Genomic DNA, 21,376 nt, shown 5'->3' on the forward strand with positions numbered 1-21,376 from the left:
CCCGCGTTTTACACCTTTTTTTTGAAATCCCTTTAAAAGTGTAAAAGCGAGTTTTCACTGTATTGTAATTTTGACTGGCAAGAACTGGTACTCTAATGCAGAAATTTACTGTAGCCTGTTACTGTAGAATATCACTGCAGCAATAAAACATAAATGACAGAATAACGCCAAAATAATATTTTAGTAGCAAAGAAAATACACCCTTTACAGAAACAAAATATAATTCACACACAAGTGTCAGCCAACAGCAAAATGTGTCAACGGCTTTAGAATGAAAACTATCCAATACTTCAAAACAACAAGCTGCTTTTGATGAATGTCATTTCTAACATGTTGTGGGAAAATACACCAAACTGTTGTTCGAGAAGCATTACTTTCAAAGTAAATTTCCTTTTACACAACATTAATTATGTTACGGGTGAAAATGAGTGATGAATTTCTTTAATCGCGGAGCATTTGAATCTCATTCAAAACTTAACATTTAAGGAGCAGCCACTTAAAAACATTTCAGGGCCAAAGGCCAGCCATTTAAGCCATTATTTAAAATTTTACTGGCATGTTTGTGTTTGATATATCTTAAAAGACAACACACACTGAAAAAGACAAAACTTCAAGGTTAATTTTTTATATTTGATTTAGTTTTTTTGTAGATTACAAATTATGCAATAACAATGGCAACAAGTATAATTATTCTATATAAAGGGGGAAATGCATTCTTGAGCAATTTTATTTGTAATTGGCTTTCCTACGGAAAACTCAAAGTGCTCAACAGAACGTGTATTCAGCCTCGAAATGTTCGGTGCACAACAGTGAAATTTATTATCATGCTCATCAGAAATATTCAGCTCCTACAATTTATGTTGTGCTCTTAGGATCCTGCGCAACCACATCCTTGGGGTGTGGTGAGGAGGGGAGATGGGGGAGGGGGATATATTTACTAACAATGTTTCCCTTGTGTGTGTGTGTGTGTGTGTGTGTGTGTGTGTGTGTGAGAGAGAGAGAGAGAGAGAGAGAGAGAGAGAGTTTCGCTAATCCACATTTCCTGTTTATGTATTAGATACATTTATGTATTATTATATTTAAAAAATATTCAGCCAGTGTCTGTTTGGATTTTTATTAGAGCCTGGAGTAAAAATTTCAAATTAAATGGTCACGAGCTTTTTGAGATTTTTGCTAACAAGATTTCGCCTTTACTTATTATATATCCATTTATGTACCAGTTATATTAAAGAAATATGTACTCAATGTCCAACCAGTAAATCAGAGTATGTAGTGATTCGAGAATTTCTGTGTAAATTCTAGAACCACTCAGCCTTCTACCATCTTGAACAAATGATATTCTGGATATGAGTGGAGGATGGTAGAATCCTACCTATTGTGCGTCACATGTTTGTGTGTGTGTGCAGGTTTCAAATCAGTTGGGGGAAGAATGTACACGCGGCAGTCGGACGGCACCGACAAGTACCTGTCGGGCAATCCATGCATGTTTTAGCGAGTGTGTAAGGAAGAACCATGGAGTTTATATGTAGCTCTGGGCTTATTGTGTCATTGACTATTGTTATTAGAACAAGAACAGTTGAAAAAGAAGAACAGTTGAAAAAGATCTCTTGTGCACTCTTGATGCAACCTTGTTAGAGGTGAGACTAATTTTATGATTCATGTTAAGAAAGGTCATGGTATCCAAGCCAACTTTCTTTTAACTGTACACCAATTTGTTTCTAATGTCTGACTGTATGAGAGACTTGCAGGAAGTTACATATTCATGTGGAAAGTGAGATTTTTATTGTATATGGAGGTCAAATACATCGTTAATTGACAAAAAGTAAAGTTTGTATGTCTACTTATTTAATAAGTAGAAAGAGTCTAAAAATTCCTGTACCTAGCATTATTCGACGGAGAAGAAGTCAAGAGGGTTTCCAGCAGCTGGCTATTCGGTAAAGAAAAGTGGCTGCAAGTACCAAGTAAGTTATCTCGTAAAGAAGTGGAAGGTGGGTTGGGGGAATAAGCCGATATAACCCACATCCACATTTGCACTTTAAGTCATCAGAACTTTAGAATGTGGCGACCCGTGTGAAAGGACCGAGAAAACAGGAATTTTAAGTCAAAAACGAGAAAACAAGCTGTTATGTGTTGCCATAGCAACCAAACATAATAAGACAAGGGAATTACTCCGAGACACTGGAATATGTTCAAATATACAATGGAGCGAAACTTAAATGGAAAAACATCGAGGAAATGAAACATTCACAACGATAAAAATAGTACAGAAGATTTCGACGTATTTGTCTAAGAAGAAGTATGCATAGAATGCTTTAGCTAAGAAGATCCAGTGTGGGGAATATACAACCCTCACACACATCGTGGGGACACAGACGCAGAAACCAACATACACACTCGACGCCACCAACACCAACTGCTGTTTGCCGGTGCTGACCTACCTCCACATCCGCTCACCTACACAATGTGAATTCTACGCCGGGTGAGTGTGAAACAAACTTGATTACTTTAGCACGAAGTAGTACAAGATACTGTTGAGTGAACTTTTATTGTGTAATTATCATATTTAAAGTCAGTTTTAAATGCTTAAAAGAACTAAGGCATATAAAAGTATGGAAAATAAACAACAGGTTGGGGAAACTCAACACCCTGCTATGGCCATGAAAATTAGCAAAGAAGTGCCTGACTGGGCTGAGTTGATAAATTTAATCAAAGCTCAGAGTCTTAAGTTAAACTCATTAAGTTCTCAATTAAATGATCAGAGTGCGATTCTAAGTAAAGAACTAGACTTAGTAAATTCTCAATTAAATGCTCAGAGTGAAACTCTAAATATTCAAAGGACAAATTTAGGTTTCTTAAACGCCAAAGTCGACTCTCAAAGCAAGGAATTTAGTAATCTATGTGAAGGCATGGGTGCTTTGACGACTGAATTTGACGCCATAAGTAATAAAGTAGAGAATTTAAAAGTAGATTTAAAGAACGAGTTGACAGATTCTTTGGCCACTCATATAAATGATATGTTTACTAATCTTAGTCAGAAACAGAATGACACTTTTCGAGTTTTATCGAAAATGTTAGAACTTGACGTAGAGAACAAATGTAATAACGTAGAATCAGAACTTATTGAAAAGTTAGGATCTTTTGAAAACATGTACAATATGAAATATAATGATGTAAGACAGGGAATGAATACTTTGAAAGAAAGTGTAGATAAGCATAATGAATTAATGTCAATCATTCAATCACAAGTTACAGGTGTCAATACACGGGTAGATAATGTAGAAAGGAATTTCAAAGAGAAAATAGCTAACTCTGATATTATAAATGTAATTAGTTTGGAGGAACAATTTAGAGAAATTATAGATCGAAAGGTTACTGACAGAATAACATCTGGGAACGTGTCGCCTATTCCTTCTTCCGAACTTAATGATACCAGGAAGGGTACGGATGACGTGGGGAGAGAAATTAAGCTTATCCAAGACAAAATAGAAAAAAGGGTAACTACACCTAATGTCGTGTTAACTAGTGAAGCGGTGAATGATTTGCAATGGGGAACTGATTCAGGGTTATCTAGACAATTCCCTAAATTTAAGCCAGATGTAGATGTACATCCAACCCATTTCTTAAAAAGATTTAACCAAGCTTCGCCAAAAAATTGGGAAGATTCCAAGGAGATCGAATTTGCTGTGGGGTACCTTCTACGGGAAGCCTCAGAATGGGGAACAGTAAATATTGAGAATTTTTCCTCTAGGTAGGACTTTCAAAAGGAATTTGAAGAGAAGTACTGGTCTGCCAGTGCTCAAGAAAAGTTAATATTAGATCTGTGGGACCCAAAATATTATAATAATACTTGGGGTACTATGAGGAAATATTTCAATTGGCATTTAAGACAAGCAAAAACAAGGGGGAGGCATATTACAATGTAAAGGATGTAAAATTGTATATGTATGTTAACATTCTAAGTTAATGGGCGGAGTAACGACCGTTGGATCCTGAGTTGTTTTCGGTGTTTTTCCCCAAATAGTTTCCTGCACCGAATTCCTTTAAAATCTAAAACTATTCTGTAATCTTATTGCTTAGAAAACTGGATAAGACTATGTAATAGAGAACAACTTAAGAGAATCACAGAACAAAAGTGATACCTAGACAAAATAAACTAAATAGATTATTATATTTGTGGAAAATATAATAAGATATGACTAGCTGTACAGCTGTTATACCATAGTGTATAGGTTTTCTGTTTTGTATAGAGTATTTTACACCTTTTATGAGATGTGATATAGATGGGAGGGTTTGTACAAATTTTGAAAGGGGTGGATATTGTAGCTAAAAGCATGATTTACAAGAACAGATAAATCATGATTAACACAAAACACACATCACACCTTTCAAACAACCCTCACAAACAAGTGTGCCTGATTTTTCATCATTTGCCATTTCCATAGCGTTGCTAGGATTTCCTTCGGGGACCTCAAAGGATGAAGGTGGGACACGTCCGTTTTGTAGGAAACGATACACCAAACCTCCTCTGACGTCTCATTCAAGTACCTGAGGGGTAAGGATCCTAGGGAAGAGGGGTGGGAAGGGTTTCCTGTCTTTGGGGCTATCTTCTTTCTCTTCTTCGATCCCCGCATCCATATCTATTTTTCCTTTCAGGTCCTGTCTATTTTTTCCCTATTTCCATAATCACAAACTTGTATCACTGAGGTCCTCCCTTATCTCCGTGGTTACTAAAAACCTAAATCTTATCTTTCGATAAGAAGGCCAAAGAATCAGACTACACTAACACACATCCACATACACACAAATATACACTTCTACACAAACATTAAATCACATAAGAGGAAGCCTGTCACGATGTGAGAACCACCAGATGTTGTAGGGAAAACGTGTACATATGGAAATATGAGCACATGTATAGGAAGTTATGACGGTTCTACATCGAAAATAAATAAGAAGAGTTGCACATACATAACAAACAACTATAAAGTAGTAATGAGTAATGAATAAACAAGACAGAGGCGTGAGAAAAGAAAGAAAATGAAAGTAGGAGTAGAATTAGTCATGTCGATCATTAAGAAACATCTGTGTAATGAGTACTCTGATGAATTGAAGGATAGAGGGACATAAATAGTATATGTAGACATAGTACCTATTGAAAATATAGAAGTTGATAAGTAGAGGACTCTAGGGAGTAAATGATATATTAAAGAATGGATGCAAAGTTTACGTAGATTTACATCTTTACCAGACAACACTTAATTATGGTATACATAGAAATGTATACTAGGGTAATGAACCATGAGGCCTACTCAGAAAGGATAAGGGGGGCTTACCCGACATTCACTAATTATAAAGGGCAGACATACCTACGTGGAGAGAGGACGATATGTGGCCTAAAAAATAGGGATGTTTTGTAAGGGGTGTATCTATCAGAATGGAAAGAGGAAGTGCTCTCATACAGTCAACCCACAACCAAGGAATAGGAACTGATCCTAGGAGAAGGGGACAGTATCATGACAAAAGTCACAAATTTTATAGGGATCATTCTGGGAAGTGTGAATTCTATGAACAATTAGCATTATTAAGTTTCGTGGAAGTAAATGAATGTCAAAAGAACACTTTCATTTCATCCAGAGTTCCTCCAAGCTACAAATAATGAAAATAGTACATACGAGGAAAAAGATAGTACGAAGTTTACAATTGGAAAAAAGAAGTGTGTCCTCACAATTCCTAAATATTAGTAAACCTGACTAAAACCACGAGTAAATGCTCATGTCTTAATAACAAAGCAAATTAAGAAAAGAGTAGAAAAACAATAAGCGGAAGATTGTTCAAGAGAGGACAGAGAATTGTTATTGAAAGTAAAGATATGTATATAAACATATGTAAGAAATGTATACTGTTAAGATATGAAATTTTGTTATGAGTGATATTATTTGCATAATGATTATGTACAAAATATCAGGTGTTCAATCTGAGGGGGGGGGGGGGGGGGGATATTTAGTGATTCGAGAATTTCTGTGTAAATTCTAGAACCACTCAGCCTTCTACCATCTCGAACACACGATTTTCTGGATATATGTGTGTGGGATGGTAGAATCCTACCTACTGGGTGTCACATGTTTGTGTGTGCAGGTTTCAAATCAGTCGCAGGAAGAAAGTAGACGCGGCGGTTGGACGGCACCGATAAGTACCTGTCGGGCAATCCACACATATTTTAGTGAGTGTGTAAGGAAGAAACATGGAGTTTGTATGTAGCTCTGTGCTTATTGTGTCACTGATTATTGTTATTAAAACAAGAACAGTTGAAAAAGAACTCTTATACACTCTTGACGCAACCTTGTTAGAGGCAAGACTAATTTTATGATTCATGTTAAGAAAGGTCATGGTATCCAAGCCAACTTACTTTTAACTGTAACCCAATTTGTTTCTAATGCCTGACTGTATGAGAGACTTGCAGGAAGTTACATATTCATGAGGAAAGTGAGATTTTTATTGTGTATGGAGATCAAATACATCGTTAGTTGACAAAAAGTAAAGTTTTTATGTCTATTTCATAAGTAGAAAGAGTCTAAAAATTCCTGTACCTAGCATTATTTGATGGAGAAGAAGTCAAGAGGGTTTCCAGCAGTCGGCTATTCGATAAAGAAGAGTGGCTGCAAATTCTAAGTAAGTCATCTCGTAAAGAAGTGGAAGGTGGTTTGGGGGAGTAAGCCAATATAACCCATATCCACACTCGCACTTTAAGTCATCAGAATGTTAAAAGTGGACTTTTCAAGGTTTTTGTTAATGTGTCCTCTTTAAGTCTTATATAACTGAAAAACATGAAGCCTATGTCATTTTTAAAAATGTGTAGTCTACATATGTACAAACATTTATTACAGTATCACATAAAAATTTGGAGTGAATCAGTCATGAACATTTCGCATTTTTTTTCCAACTATGTTTCCCATTTATGCAGTATATATTTATGTACCGTATATATTAAAAATCTGAAGCTTATGTCGCTTCTGAATTCGGTTCTGCAGAAGCGCTGCACCGGGAAACGGATGCTTGAATACATTTCAGAATGTTCTCCATACTGTCTTTCTGAATACACGGTGAAGCCAATCACGTACTGTAATAACAGAGAGTGTTGAGCTTCAGAATTACTGGCTACAGTGTACAAAGTTCCAAGGTAAACGACCCAATTAAGGCAAATATTATTCCAGCCATAAAAGCTTTATTAGAAGTTTATTAGAGAATCGCATAAAAATTTGAAATGATTTCATCAAGAACTTTGTTATTTTTGTTAGTAAACTTCCCCATTTATATGTTGTTTGTTGTTGTGGTCTTCAGTCCTGAGACTGGTTTGATGCATCTCTCCATGCTACTCTATCCTGTGCAAGCTTCTTCATCTCCCAGTACCTACTGCAGCCTACATCCTTCTGAAACTGCTTAGTGTAGTCATCTCTTGGTCTCCCTCTATGATTTTTACCCTCCACGCTGCCCTCCAGTACTAAATTGGTGATCCCTTGATGCCTCAGAGCATGTCCTACCAAGGGGTCCCTTCTTGTAGTCAAGTTGTGCCACAAACTCCTCTTCACCCCAATTCTATTCAATACCTCCTCATTAGTTTTGTGATCTACCCATCTAATCTTCAGTATTCTTTTGTAGCACCACATTTTGAAAGCTTTTATTCTCTACTTGTCTAAACTATTTATCGTCCATGTTTCATTTTCATACATGGCGACACTCCATACAAATACTTTCAGAAACGACTTCCTGACCCTTAAATCAATACTCGATGTTAACAAATTTATATAGTGCATTTATATTTATATAGTGCGTATATACTTATATACCACATACATTCGAAAAATGTGTAGCCCATGTCCGTCCCAGGTTTTATTAGATTATCATGTAAAAATTTGAATTTAACTGATCACAAACTTTTCAAGATTTTTGGTAACAATGTTAAACTATGACTTATTTTCATATAGAAGTTTGGGCGAATATATTAAAAAACATGCAGCCTATGTCTGTCCGAAAATTTATTAGCATATCATGTAAAAATCTGAGGTAAATCAGCCAAGAACTTTCTGACTTTTTAGTAAAAACCTTTTCCTTATATATATGCGCCGAGTGTATCTGAAATGAACTTAGAAAATTCGAAAACTAGTAGAGTGGGTCATAAACAAGCATATCTAACATAGAAACCCATGTCCCCATTCCTCAGCGTACGGCACTAGGCGCTGTTTAACAGTGTCGCATACTACGAAGAGGGTAGGCACACAGCATGCTATCCGAGCCATCATGGTACCAGATCTGCAGGGCAAAGTTTTCAATGTATTTGTGACATCAAGCTAAATGAGATGTCGGGGTGAAGTTTTACAATCTTTATTTGAAAACAGTTACAAAAATAGCTTGAAGTTATGTCGTCTTGCTCGAATTCATGCTGTGCAATCATGCTGGAGTGACTGTGAAACTCTTTCAAATGTTCCTGGCAAAGTGTAATTGCACTGCCATAATGTATACTACTGGCTCTCCATCAGTATCCAGATTTCAGGTGGCCCCAGAAGAAAAAAATCAAAGGGGGTCAAGTCAGGGGAATACGCAGGCCATGCCACCAGCCCACTGTGCCCTATCCAATGCTCACCAAAAGTTTCATTCAAATGCATTTGCAATGCATGCCTAAAGTTCACAGGTACACATCATGTTACCACATACACTGTCACATGTTGAGTGGAACATGTTCCAACAACTCTGGCAGAGTTTCTTGCAAAAAGATTAAGTGTCTGTGTTAAGTCACTGGGACAACATGTATGGACCAATCAGATTATCACCTACCAAGCTGGCTCATATGTTGACATCAAAGCACTCTTGGTGGCCATGAATAAAGGCAGCAAGCAAATCTCCCCATGCCCACACATGGTGACTGTCTGTTGAACATACCCTCTTGTGTAAAGGATGCATCATCTGTAAAAAGTACATGGTTTGGAAAGTCCTGTCGAATGGCACACCTTTATAAAAACCACTTCCAGAATTCAATTTGATGTGGAAAATAGTCTGGATTAAAGGCCTGAATGTTCCAAGAGCGGTAGGTTTGTAAATCATCTTCATGCCAAACAAGCCAAACTGTGGAATGGCTTAAACCAATTTCTTGTGACCTTGTTGAGGGTGTGCTTTCCAGCCTGCTAATGCCTCCTCTTCAAGCCCTGGTGTACGCACTGTGCATTGACAACTGCCGCTGTCAGGCCTTCGCAACTGTAACACAAATGTATATATAGTGGTTTGAAGTAGGCTTTAAATGAACACATGCCATTATGAGAATGTGCCAGTGATTCCGACTCTCATAGGGACCTGTGGATGCCAGTAAATGTGCATGGATCTGACACTCCACAATTCGGAAACTGCCAAATCTACAAATGTTGGACAGCGTGAGCACTTCCATCCACCATCCCATAAGCACAGTGCATGTTGCCCTTTCCTCCCAAGAATAGCGTTCCATTTTCTGTCTGCTCCACATAGTAACAAACACAAGAGTGTCCCTGTTTTATGACAAACTGAAGCAGGGCGAACCAGACTCCACAGTGTGCACACATGCTGCCATCTATGCAGCACTTATCAAACAGGCATTTGCACAGCCAAAAGCAATGTGTTCATGTGCCAGTAACAGGTGGCGGAAAGCCTGTAGTCTTGTCCTGCCTGGAATATCCACAACTATGTTGGCTAAAGCAATTGCAAATAAAGATCATAAAACTACAACCCAGGATCTCTTTTACCATGATGTTACAATACAAGGCAATCATGGTCCTGCAGAACTGCTACCAGGAGGGTTGATTGGCATGCTGTGTGCCAACCATCTTGGCACCGCACGACGCTGTTCAACGACACCTAGTGCCATACGCTAAGGGGTGTGGGCATGGGTTGTTATATGAAACACAAGCCCTCTAATTTTCTACATTCATTTCACTGTGTGTGTGTGTGTGTGTGTGTGTGTGTGTGTGTGTGCGCACACGCACACACGCTCGGAGAACCAACAGATTTTGAGTGAAATGTGCTAACAATAGAACTTTTGCAGCGGTTGAAGTAATGTAAAACAAATGTTGTACTCACAATTTTAAAATGCTCAGAAAAGCGTTAAAATAATGTTTTAAGAAGTCAAGTTTCGAAAATACACTGTGGAAGGTCACAGTGAAACCCCCCCCCCCCCCCCCCCCCCCCAAAAAAAAAAAAAATCATACACTGTGATTTACACACACACACACACACACACACACACACACACACACACACACACACACACACAATATATATATATATATATATATATATATATATATATATATATAACACAGCTGATGTGACTTACCGAACGAAAGTCCTGGCAGGTCGATAGACACACAAACAAACACATACATACACACGAAATTCAAGCTTTTGCAACAAACTGTTGCCTCATCAGGAAAGAGGGAAGGAGAGGGAAAGACGAAAGGATGTGGGTTTTAAGGGAGAGGGTAAGGAGTCATTCCAATCCCGGGAGCGGAAAGACTTACCTTAGGGGGAAAAAAGGACAGGTATACACTCGCCGCGCGCGCGCGCACGCACGCACGCACACACACACACACACACACACACACACACACACACACACACACACATATCAATCCGCACATACACAGACACAAGCAGACATTGTGTCTGTTTGTGTTTGTGTATGTGCGGATGGATGTGTGTGTGTGTGTGCGCGAGTGTATACCTGTCCTTTTTCCCCCTAAGGTAAGTCTTTCCGCTCCCGGGATTGGAATGACTCCTTACCCTCTCCCTTAAAACCCACATCCTTTCGTCTTTCCCTCTCCTTCCCCCTTTCCTGATGAGGCAACAGTTTGTTGCGAAAGCTTGAATTTCATGTGTATGTTTGTGTGTCTATCGACCTGTCAGCACTTTCGTTCGGTAAGTCACATCATCTGTGTTTTTAGATATATTTTTCCTACGTGGAATGTTTCCCTATATATATATATATATATATATATATATATATATATATATATATATATATGCTAACAATAGAACTTTTGCAGCGGTTGAAATAATGTAAAACAAATGTTGTACTCACAATTTTAAAATGCTCAGAAAAGCATTAAAATAATGTTTTAAGAAGTCTAGTTTCGAAAATACACTGTGGAAGGTCACAGTGAACCCCCCCCCCCCCCCAAAAAAAAAGAACTTTTTGATATATTAGTGGCTCAGTAGTGAAGAAATAGAACGTGATCAAATTTGGCAGTACACATCATACAAAATAAAGGCCTGTAAATGCCCAAATATTCTGCAACAAAAATCAGCAGTAGCGAATTTATACAAACAACTTACAATCTAGCCTCTCGACCCGCTGATACGAACAAAGAGCTACTTCCTCATTCAGAGTTCCAGAGTCACTATACCATCCCAAATTAATGTTGGAAAAACTAGCAAGCTCTTTAGAGTCACGAGATGAGCTTCGCTGATGCTTTTTACGGCGGAAAAAACTCCGCCGAGCAGATGTTGTACCACGTCTGGCATCACCCTCCAAGTCACCAACACTGCGTCGAAGAAGTAATTCTTCATCTACTCTGTAAAGACAAAAACAAATACTGAATAGTGTTTTAAACAATGGTGATGTGACTATTCAAAAGACAAATCTTTCTTAGTTATCAAAGTAAACCACAGGTGGATAGATGATTAGGACTATGTTGTAATGACACAACTACAACAGAGTTAACAGTACATGTTGACACACTGAGATGTCGTTAATTTCTATCACATGACCACAGGCTAGGCTTACAACACTGTCAAATCAATGTTTTGTTTTAATAGTGTCCTGTCATTGAATCCCTCATCAAAGAAGAAAAACCTGTTGCTGCTCAAATTCATCTAAGACTTTTGCATGAATATGGAGACGTGTACACAGATGACAGCAGTGTTAGAAAAAGGATGAAAAACTTCAAAGATGACAACACCAGCACTCTGATTCATAACAAGCAAAGAGCTGACAAGTTACCTAGGGAAGACATATATGTCACTGTGTTCAAAATCACATCAAAACTTGCAACAGAACACAGTGCGATGTTAGACATTAGTCGCAGCTTGGGTTATCCCATAGTTCGATTCCATTGGGGTCCAACATTTTCTTTTTTTTTTTTTTTTTTTTTTTGTGTGAATATCAAAGAGCTCCCCCATCATGAACAATGGACCTTGCCGTGCCACAGCAATACAGATGGCCATACCGTAGGTACAACCACAACGGAGGGGTATCTGTTGAGAGGTCAGACAAACATGTGGTTCCTGAAGAGGGGCAGCAGCCTTTTCAGTAGTTGCACGGGCAACAGTCTGGATGATTGACTGATCTGGCCTTGTAACACTAACCAAAACGGCCTTGCTGTGCTGGTACTGCGAACAGTCGAAAGCAAGGGGAAACTACAGCAGTAATTTTTCCCGAGGGCATTCAGCTTTACTGTATGGTTAAATTATGATGGCGTCCTCTTGGGTAAACATTCTGGAGGTAAAATAGTCCCCCAAATCGGATCTCTGGGCGGGGACTCCTCAAGAGGGTGTCATTATCAGGAGAAAGAAAACTGGCATTCTACAGATCGGAGCGTGGAATGTTAGATCCCTTAATCAGGCAGGTACGTTAGAAAATTTAAAACGGCAAATGGATAGGTTAAAGCTACATATAGTGGGAATTAGTGAAGTTCGGTGGCAGGAGGAACAAGACTTTTGGTCAGGTGAATACAGGGTTATAAATACAAAATCAAATAGGGGTAATGCAGGAGTAGGTTTAATAATGAATAAAACAAATAGGAATGCGGGTAAGTTACTACAAACAGCATAGTGAACGCATTATTGTGGCCAAGATAGACACGAAGCTCATGCCTACTACAGTAGTACAAGTTTATACGCCAACTAGCTCTGCAGATGAAGAAATTGATGAAATGTATGATGAGATTAAAAGAAACTATTCAGGTGGTGAAGGGAGACGAAAATTTAATAGTCATGGGTGACTGGAATTCGAGAGTAGGAAAAGGGAGAGAAGGAAACGTAGTAGGTGAATATGGATTGGGGGTAAGAAATGAAAGAGGAAGCCGTCTGGTAGAATTTTGCACAGAGCATAACTTAACCATAGCTAACACTTGGTTCGAGAATCATAAAAGAAGGTTGTATACATGGAAGAACCCTGGAGATACTAGAAGATATCAGATAGATTATATAATGGTAAGACAGAGATTTAGGAACCAGGTTTTAAATTGTAAGACATTTCCAGGGGCAGATGTGGACTCTGACCACAAGCTATTGGTTACGAACTGCAGATTAAAACTGAAGAAACTGCAAAAAGGTGGGAATTTAAGGAGATGGGATCTGGATAAACTGAAAGAATCAGACGTTGTAGAGAGCTTCAGGGAGAGCATTAGGGAATGACTGACAAGAATGGGGGAAAGAAATACAGTAGAAGAAGAATGGGTAGCTCTGAGGGATGAAGTAGTGAAGGCAGCAGAGGATCAAGTAGGTAAAAAGACGGGAGCTACTAGAAATCCTTTGGTAACAGAAGAAATATTGAATTTAATTGATGAAAGGTGAAAATATAAAAATGCAGTAAATGTAGCAGGCAAAAAGGAATACAAACGTCTCAAAAATGAGATCGACAGGAAGTGCAAAATGGCTAAGCAGGGATGGCTAGAGGACAAATGTAAGGATGTAGAGGCATATCTCACTAGGGGCAAGATAGATACTGCCTACAGGAAAATTAAAGAGACCTTTGGATAAAAGAGAGCCACTTGTATGAATATCAAGAGCTCAGATGGAAACCCAGTTCTAAGCAAAGAAGGGAAAGCAGAAAGGTGGAAGGAGTATATAGAGGGTCTATACAAGGGCGATGTACTTGAGGACAATATTATGGAAATGGAAGAGGATGTAGATGAAGATGAAATGGGAGATACGATACTGCGTGAAGAGTTTGACAGAGCACTGAAAGACCTGAGTTGAAATAAGGCCCCGGGAGTAGACAACATTCCATTAGAACTACTGATAGCCTTGGGAGAGCCAGCCCTGACAAAACTCTACCATCTGGTGAGCAAGATGTATGAGACAGGCGAAATACCCTCAGACTTCAAAAAGTATATAATAATTCCAATCCCAAAGAAAGCAGGTGCTGACAGATGTATAAATTACCGAACTATCAGTTTAATAAGCCACAGCTGCAAAATACTAACACAAATTCTTTACAGACGAATGGAAAAACTGGTAGAAGCCAACCTCCGGGGACGATCAGTTTGGATTCCGTAGAAATATTGGAACGTTTTTCAGAAAAAATTAACTGTAAACACTGGATTATACATGCCTGACTTTACTGTATTTTTACAGCACTGGAAATAACAGATTATTCACTTAAGATTTGGGTGCATTTTTTAACATCTGAGGAATACATTTATTAAACCACATATTACTACCACAAATTGAAACCACAGTCTTATTTACACATTTTACTCCATTCTGGTCTGCTGTGCATTATTACAGGACTTAAAACACAATTTTCTTGACAAAAATTGTTTGCTTTACAGTGTCAACAAAGATCCTATCGTTCAATTAAAATTAATTGATAGGTGACATCTGTCACTTGCAGCTACAGTGTTACTCGCTGCTGGCTACCACTCATTTATAGGTGACATACAAACACAGCTAATCTCTTCACAAATGTTTTTAATGTGTAACGTGCAGCAATGTTAGAAGTGGCCATCACAAGATATGATGGAAATGCAAGGTACTCTGTTGACAGCTGATTTTAAGTGACTGAACTGCGGCAGATGATGCGTTTTGTAGCCCTGAAACTCGTGTCCCAACCAGGATGTAATGATGTACAGTGTATCTGAGGAAACAGTGATCAACAATCTGTGGTGGAACTCAAATCATGATTGCTTTCTTCAGGCATTCAAGGCTAGCCTCTATGAGCAAACTCACAACGTAATAATTTCATAATATTAGTGTGTGCATAACGATCTTACGCAGCAAAATTTAAATTTCAGTGGTAAAAGCAAACTGTAATTTTGCACTGTCACTGGTTACCTGAAACTATCCTCACACTGATTACATGAGAGGCCATGTTACCAACCAATGAGCAGTTTTGTTGGCACTTGGTTGCAGATTATAGGCGACACAAGCAGAGTCCAAACGAAAAAAAGAGTGACAGAAAAAAAGAGCAAATAAAAAAGTCAATACAATGAGGAAAATGATGTGGCAATGTACCAGAAAGAAGAAAGAAATACATTCACATCAAATACCTGAATATAAATCATAATCAAAGTCTTTAGATTAGATTCAGAAAATAATAAATTTCTCTGCATTTGATAAGATTTGAACCTACGACCTTCCACACATCAGGTTTATACACTAACCACTAAGCTATATAATTACAGTTCAAAAAGTAGTTGTATTTAGGAGTCTTATGACCCAGTCACAATGATTAACTGCAGCCTTAAAAAAAAATGGTTTCGTGCAATGTTATATGAAGCCTATCTGATGTAAGCCAATCTCTCTGATTATAATAATTGCATAGGTGTGGCTGAATCTCATCTTGCGCAGAAGAATCCAGTTGTGTTTGGTTACTGCTGTGTAAGAAACATGAGAAAGCTGGACAAGGTACTGACAGTGAAACGAGTAATTGTTGTGGCAGTCTGGCAACTGCAAACGGTTCGCTTGCTCTGATGGGAGGAAGGCAGCTCCAATGTGTGAATTGTTAACTATCAAGTAATTTTAACTGGACTATACACAAATCGTGTTGACACACCCTCTCTCCACACAACGCAAGACACTATGCAAAACAGTCAGACAACCATAATACTCACAAGGGCTGACAACCACTAATATGACCAATGTTAGTGATAGTCTAGCTCACTTAGTATTGGCTGTTGATATACTTTCCGGGATGTGAGGTCGTGGTCCAAGAACTTTTCTGCTCCTTACGTTTCGTCCAGGACTGCGCTGGACTTCCTCAGAGGCGCTGCTCCACTGAGTCTTGCCGACTGACTGGTCGGGTGTCTGAGAGCGACTTATATATTGTGAGAAAGGGAGGCGTGGTTCAGGTGACACGTGATGAGCAGTGATAATCCATAGCAAAGATAAGGTTGACTATCGATTACCACCTTGTCAAAGATAAAAATTGTTAGCAATTTTGTAGAGCCACTGTCCATATATCGCTAAGTTTCATAGCCTCCTCTTTCCTATTAAAATTATCATGATGTTTATAAATTTCGATAGCTTCTCTATATAGCCATGGATAGTAATCTAACGTTGTAGATAAAACTTCGGTATCCGAAAACTTCAATTGGTGGTTGCCTGGTTGAAGAGCATGTTCCGCTACAGCTGACTTTTCTATTTTTCCAAGTCGACAAAGACTTTTATGCTCTTTCAGTCGCGTGTTTACGCTTCTTTTGGTAGTACCAATGTAAACAGGTACATGGAATTTTATACACACCACATGTCGACGGGGGAGGGCGTTTATCCTTCACAGATCGTAGTACTTGACTTATTTTCTTTGTTGGTTTAAAGATCGGTTTTATGTCATGTTTTCGTAAAATCTTACCGATCCGATCTGTTACTTTTTTAATAAAAGGGAGAACTACTGTATTTTTCTGTCATTGTGGTTAATTCTTATCTTTTGGGTTTCTGTTCCTTGGACGTAAAATTCTATTTATCTCTTTTCTTGAATAGCCGTTTTTTTCAAAAGCCTGCTTCAGATGTTTCACTTCAGCATCCAAATGTTCAGGTGTACATATCCGTTCCACTCGATCAACAAGACTTTTTATGACACCTCTTTTTTGTTGAGGATGATGATTAGCAGCGCCTCTGAGGAAGTCCAGCGCAGTCCTGGACGAAACGTAAGGAGCAGAAAAGTTCTTGGACCACGACCTCACATCCCGGAAAGTATATCAACAGCCATGTCACCCGGTCGTGAAAGCCTTCATTCTACAATCACTTAGTATTGTTTTTGACATTCCAGTCACTAATATGAAATTTAGCTATAGTGCCCCTATAAAATATGTTTGTCTACCACATTTCAAAGCATTTAAGTGACATTTTCAGTCATGCTTTAACGTTTAAGCTATCCAAACACACCAGTGTGGTCATTCTCTTCCAGTGTATGTCACAGCATTAAGTTTCCATTTCCACCACTAAGTACAACACACATACAGCTTAACCAAGCAGTTTGTTGTGATGTTTTACTGTGTACCACAAAGATCTATGAAGCTGGTACAAAACTGTGTTCTACACAGAAATACACAATAAGTTCATACCATAATGCATTTTACTTGTTAACATGAACAGTAATAATTTACATTCAATTTCAAGGCAGTCTGTACAAGTCAGCATTTGCAATGGTTGACAATGGCCAATACTGTTTATTGGTAATTCAAGAATGGAACAGGAGAGAAAATCATTAATTACTGAACAAAGTACTCCTTACAACACACTGTATAGTAGCTTGCAGGATACATGTTTAGATGTCAGAGTAGCTACAGAGGAAAAACCTAGACCAGTGGTTGCTTTACTCTCCTCACTTACTGAAAACTAAATTAAGAACAACTGGGTCACTTATTGGATTCACTATATTCATGGCTGTAGTAGGTCGTGTCTCAAAACTTTATTTCAGATTTATGATGGAGAGACTTTGTACTCACAAAAGGCAAGCTGAATCACGTTTAGGACTTGTGACGGGGATTGTCAATTAGGCTACTTGAGTACCATTCAATTTTTCAGTGTCACACGCTTGCCTCAAATTTTCTGTGAATAGTATAGTTTGCTACAGTAGCATAACATCCTGTCTGCCTATCAACTGTTTCACATGTTGTGCTATTTATAAGTTGCTGGAGAACAGAGTATTATCCAGAGAAATAGGTGCAAACAAATGTTACAATGAGGATCCGAGTCCATCCAAACAGATGCTCAAGTGTCTTAATTGGCAAAGGTGACCACTTGTGACAAAATGGGAGATAATGGTTATGAAACCCATGTCTGGGACTTATTTTCAATGGACACATTGTAATCATCATACTACACAATCAGCATCAACAAACTGCTCCCTTCAGTTTCAATAGTCAGGTAATTTTGGTATGGTGTGACTTTGTAGACTTTCCCGGCGTAATAAGTCTTGAAAGTCTCTTTGGGTTTGCTGCCGGATCCTAAAATCAACTCGATTCGATATTTTGGTGATCCAACTGATCGCCATCTTCAGGAGAATGCTGCTTCTGCTGATGAATCCCACTGAGTACTGATGCCAGGCTGCAAATCAACTGTACCATACACGGTACATGCGCCGCCCATCATGGTTGCTGCCCTCCAAGACTGCCCTTAGTAGAACACTGGCGGCAACAATATATCGCACTCGGGGATGATTTTTGAACACTCGGATTAGTCGCACCAAAGAACTTTCTGTTTTGATGTGGGATAGCACAGGATTCCACGTCCTGCTAAGTGTTGGCAACTGTCACAGTTTCATCAAATTTCATACCGTGTCCCTCATTTAAGCAGTGTTCTGCTACTGCTGGTTTTTCCAGCTGTTGTAACCTCGTATGACGGCAATGTTCCACATACTTGTCATGAACTGTACGAATCGAATGGCCATTATAAGCCTTCCCACACTGACACAGAATTTTGTATACACTGGGTTTCCTAAGCCCAAAATCAAGAAGATGGACTCTTTTAATGTTAAAATTCCTTAAAATTCTTCCAACCTTAAACGATATGCCCCCAGCATACGGAATAAAGGCCACTGATCTATGTTCCTCTTCATGCACCTCCAGAGATGGTCCAAAATCCATAGCCCGGCAAATCTGCTTCTCAGAGTATCCATTTTCCTTAAAAACAGCCATCAAATGCACAAGTTCTTCGGTTAAGCTGTCCGTGTCGAAAATGGCATATGCTCTGCATACCAAAGTCCTAAGGACACCACAGCATTGGTGTGGAGGATGACAACTCTTAGAATCCAGATACCAATATGTGTGAGTGAGTTTTCAGTCAACACTATGTCCCAAAGTACCATCTGGCTTTTTATAAACCATGACGTCTAAAAATGGAAGCATCCCATCACTTTCAACCTCCATGGTAAATTCAATCTGGGGATGAAGACAGTTGAAGTGGTCCACAAATCTATAAGGGTTGGAACTTTAATAGTGGAAACTATTTATTCACAGCTCATACAAAATAGATACACGTTTCAAAGTCTTACTTACCTTCGAAGTAGTCACCAGCATTGTGTATACCTGTTGCCAGCGATGTGGAAGTCATAGGATACTCTTAGCTGTGCCAGTTGTGTTGACAAATGGTTCAAATGGCTCTGAGCACTATGGGACTCAACTGCTGTGGTTATCAGTCCCCTAGAACTTAGAACTACTTAAACCTAACTAACCTAAGGACATCACACACATCCATGCCTGAGGCAGGATTCGAACCTGCGACCGTAGCATTGTGTTGACAGTTCGAATGGCACGGTCTATTGCCTGACAAATCTGTAGCAGTTCTGAAGCGAAAGATGTGAAGTGTTTCCTTCAGTTTAGAAATCGAGCTGAACTCACGAGGGCTTAAGTCAGGGGAGTGCAGTAGGTGGTATAGCACTTAGCAGCCCCATCAGTCAAACAAATCAGTAACAGCTTGCACTGTACGTACTTGAGCATTGTCCTGCAAAATGATGGTCAGGTCCTGCAGAAAGTGACATACTTCTGTCTCTAAGCTGGTCGTAGGTTGTGATCCAAATATGAACAGCATAGAGACAGCAGTGATGACACTTCCTGCAAGACCAGACCATCATTTTGCAGGACAATGCTCAAGCACATACAGTGCAAGCCGTTACTGATTTGTTTGACTGTTGGGGCTGCTAAGTGCTATACAAACTACTGCACTCCCCTGAATTAAGCCCTTGTAAGTTCAACTTGATTTCTAAACTGAAGGAAACCCTTCACAGCATTCGCTTCAGGACTGCTACAAATTTATTGGGCAATAGACTGTGCCTCTCAAACTGTCAACACAACTGGCATAGCTAAGAGTAGCCTACGACTTCCACATCGCTGGCAACAGGTTATACACAATGCTGGTGACTACTTTGAAGGTCAGTAAAACTTTGAAACACATATCTTTTTTGTACGCGCTGTAAATAAATAGTTACCACTATTAAAGTTCCAACCCTCGTATTAAGGTCATCATGTCCATGTGACCAGACGAAAAAGGTATCATCCACATATATCCAGAAGCAAGTTGGTTGCAAAGCCAAAGTCCTCGAAGTCCTCCATAAATATATTGGCGACTGTGTGACAAAGGACTACCCATAGCCACTCTGTCATTCTGTTCAAAAATGTTGCTGTTAAATAAAAAATACATGGATGTCAGCACATGACGACAAAGCTTCACCAACTTTTCATCCAGTTTTTCACTAATCAAAGTAAGAGACTCGAGACTCTTCCAGAGGGACTCTTGTAAACAGAGATACCACATCAAAACTCACTAATACATCTTAAGGACTCAGCCTTAAAGATTTCAATTGTCAAACAAAATCCACCGAATTGGAGATCTGGTGTTCACACTTGCCAACATATGGACTGAGAACAGATTATAAATACTTCACCAGGTTATAAGTGGGTGCACCCAAATTACTAATAATAGGGTGTAGAGGAACCCCTCCCTTATGCAACTTAGGCAGACCATACAACCTAGGCGGAACGGCAGCACCATGATGAAGTTTCTTCAGACAACGAACTCTTTATCAACAGCGAAAGTGTCTTGCACTTAATCTTTTCTGTGGGGTCACTAGAAAGTCTTCTATATGCCGGGTCGTTGAGTATTAAATCTATTTTTAGGACGTAATCATCCCATGTCATTACAACGTCAGCTGGCCAAACTACTACTTCATCATCATTTCTAGGGGCATGAATGGCTGCTCTCTCTGGGGAAGAGATGTTACCCAGCAGTGGCCGAGCCCGACCTAATGTGTGGGACACTTCTTGCCATATTTCGTCCGCTCGGTCCTCAGGAAGGCAGTGTGCTGCTTGTTCTACAGAGCATTTAAACTCTGTGATAGGGAAAAATTTAAACCTTTCTCCAACACCGCCACTGTGGGCCTATCCAAATCCTTGTTAGAAAGATTAGCCACAGCGCGTTGACATTTATTCCCTTCTGATGCTGTAGAACATGATAGAAGCCGTTCACATTTGGAGGACTGTCTGGAAACGGCGCTCCTACGTGCCCAATCCAATAGTGCCCATGTGGAATCATCAACACACTGCCAAACATCACTTGAAAACTGCAATGACAAATTCAAATGTAAGTAAAATAAATCTTTGGAAACAATATCCAGCTATCTACGCGTAAAACTAATGTG

At 39.1% G+C, this 21,376-nt stretch overlaps 1 protein-coding gene across 1 annotated transcript in view; it reads right to left on the minus strand.

Moving 5' to 3' along the window:
* The window catches only part of LOC126457169 (disks large homolog 5-like), a gene marked incomplete in the record, with an annotated part of 184,697 nt that overhangs the window by 17,496 nt on the left and 145,825 nt on the right, over nucleotides 1-21,376 (minus strand). Inside the window, 1 exon segment of the mRNA XM_050093253.1 lies at nucleotides 11,353-11,591. Coding sequence (XP_049949210.1) covers nucleotides 11,353-11,591 — 239 coding nt within the window.

This window comes from Schistocerca serialis, chromosome 2, assembly GCF_023864345.2.
Source record: "Schistocerca serialis cubense isolate TAMUIC-IGC-003099 chromosome 2, iqSchSeri2.2, whole genome shotgun sequence".
Taxonomy (NCBI): Eukaryota; Metazoa; Arthropoda; class Insecta; order Orthoptera; family Acrididae; genus Schistocerca; species Schistocerca serialis.